Consider the following 1812-nt stretch of genomic DNA (forward strand, 5'->3'; position numbering starts at 1 on the left):
AAAAAAAAAAAAAAAGTAGAAGAGCTATTGAGTATTCTTTGTTTAATCAAGAGCTTGAGGCTGGACACGGTGGCTCACACCTGTAATCCCAGCACTTTGGGAGGCCGAGGAGAGAGAACTGCCTGAGTGCAGGAGTTTGAGACCAGCTTGGGCAACATAGACTCTGTCTCTACAAAGCATAAAAATAAAAAATTACCAGGGCATGGTAGCTCCTATCTGTAGTCCCAGCTGCTCAGGAGGCTAAGGCAGGAACCTGGCTTGAGCCCAGGAGTTTGAGGCTACAGTGAGCTATGATTATGCCACTGCACTCCAGCCTGGGTGACCAAGTGAGATCCTGTCTCTAAAACAAAACAAAACAAAACAGAAAACCCGAGCTTGGGCCCTGGCTGCGTCTAATAATTGGGCTGAGCCTCTGTTGGCCCGGTGAGGGTTCTACACAGAGCGCTCTGGCTGACTGAGCCGGTGTCTCAGGGAATAAAGGGTAGAGGTTGTCGCATGCTTCACAAAAAGGAAGTGGGAGGGTGAATGTCAAAGTCACACCAAACCCCAGGGAGGGGAACCCATTGCTTTCCATGACAGGTGGAGTTACAGTCGCCTGGAGAACCCCACCCAACCCCAGGCTCGGGACATCTCAGGACGCCTCACCATCCATCGTAGGCCCAGAGTCCATTGTAAAACGCCAGGCTGATGGCTCCCACAGACAGCTGGGCGCCCTCGAAAGAATTATCAAAATTCTTTGTGTTTCCTGTAATGAAGCCAGACAGTGAACGGCGGTGTCAGCTGGCCAGATCTTGAGTGCATCTCCACGGGAAGGACGGGCATGATTGTGACCCCGGCTTATTAAACACGCCCTGCAACTAAGGATCCCTCCCACTGAGTTCCTGCCACGCTTCCTTGGCGATGGGCTCGTGGGGCAAGGCTGCTCCACTCCCAGTGGAAGGGGGTTTGGTGTGTGCCCGTGCAGGGCCCGCCCTCCCGTGGGTCACCTTGGGCCAGGAGCACGAGCCCGCTGATGATGATGATGGCTACGATCACCAGCTTGGCCGCGGTGAAGATGTTCTGGACGTAGCTTCCCAGCCGCACGCTCAGTGAGTTCACCATGGTGATGAACACTGGAAGGGTGGGGGCAGTTTCTGCATTTATGGTTTTCAACAAAGCCCTGAAAAGAGTCTCCTTTCTTTTATATATTTTTTAATTTTTTATTTTTGATTTTCTTTTTTTGAGATGGAGTCTCACTGTGTCACCCAGGCTGGAGAGCAGTGGCATGATCTCAGCTCATGATCTCAGCAATCTCTGCCTTCCCGGTTCCAGCAGTTCTCCTGCCTCAGACTCTTGAGTAGCTAGGACGACAGGTGCATACCACCATGACTGGCTAATATTTGTATTTTTAGTAGAGAGCTTGTCTGGAGGTTCTAAAGGGGGAGCACAGCTACCCGTATACCCTTGACCGAAGACCAGTCCTCCTCTATCGGGGACGGTCACCCTCTTCGACCAAGCACACAGCTTCAGGAGGGATGCACGTGGAGCAGTGAGGGAGGAAGGGGACACCAGCCTAGCCGGCCAGATCACCTGAATCAACCCTGGCGATCAGTGGGGCGACAAATGTCCCTGCCAGATCGCCCTCACATCCAATTTTTGTAATTTTATTTTTATTTATTTATTTGAGATGGAGTCTCACTCTGTCGTCCAGGCTGGAGTGCAAAGGCACAGTCTCGGCTCACTGCAACCTCCACCTCCCGGGTTCAAGTAATTCTCCTGCCTCAATCTCCCCAGTAGCTGGGATTACAGGCACATGCTACCCCCCAGCCCCTC

The 1812-nt window shown here is 52.3% G+C and overlaps 1 protein-coding gene across 1 annotated transcript in view; it reads right to left on the reverse strand.

The window, feature by feature from the left end:
• The window catches only part of SLC7A9 (solute carrier family 7 (amino acid transporter light chain, bo,+ system), member 9), a 41907-nt gene that overhangs the window by 31873 nt on the left and 8222 nt on the right, over positions 1-1812 (reverse strand). Inside the window, exons 7-8 of the mRNA XM_011948809.1 lie at positions 987-1112; positions 646-745 (exon numbers count right to left, since the gene is read on the reverse strand). Coding sequence (XP_011804199.1) covers positions 646-745; positions 987-1112 — 226 coding nt within the window. The remainder of the gene's footprint in view (positions 1-645; positions 746-986; positions 1113-1812) is intronic.

The sequence above is a fragment of the Colobus angolensis genome, unplaced genomic scaffold (genome assembly GCF_000951035.1).
Source record: "Colobus angolensis palliatus isolate OR3802 unplaced genomic scaffold, Cang.pa_1.0 Scaffold107, whole genome shotgun sequence".
Taxonomy (NCBI): Eukaryota; Metazoa; Chordata; class Mammalia; order Primates; family Cercopithecidae; genus Colobus; species Colobus angolensis.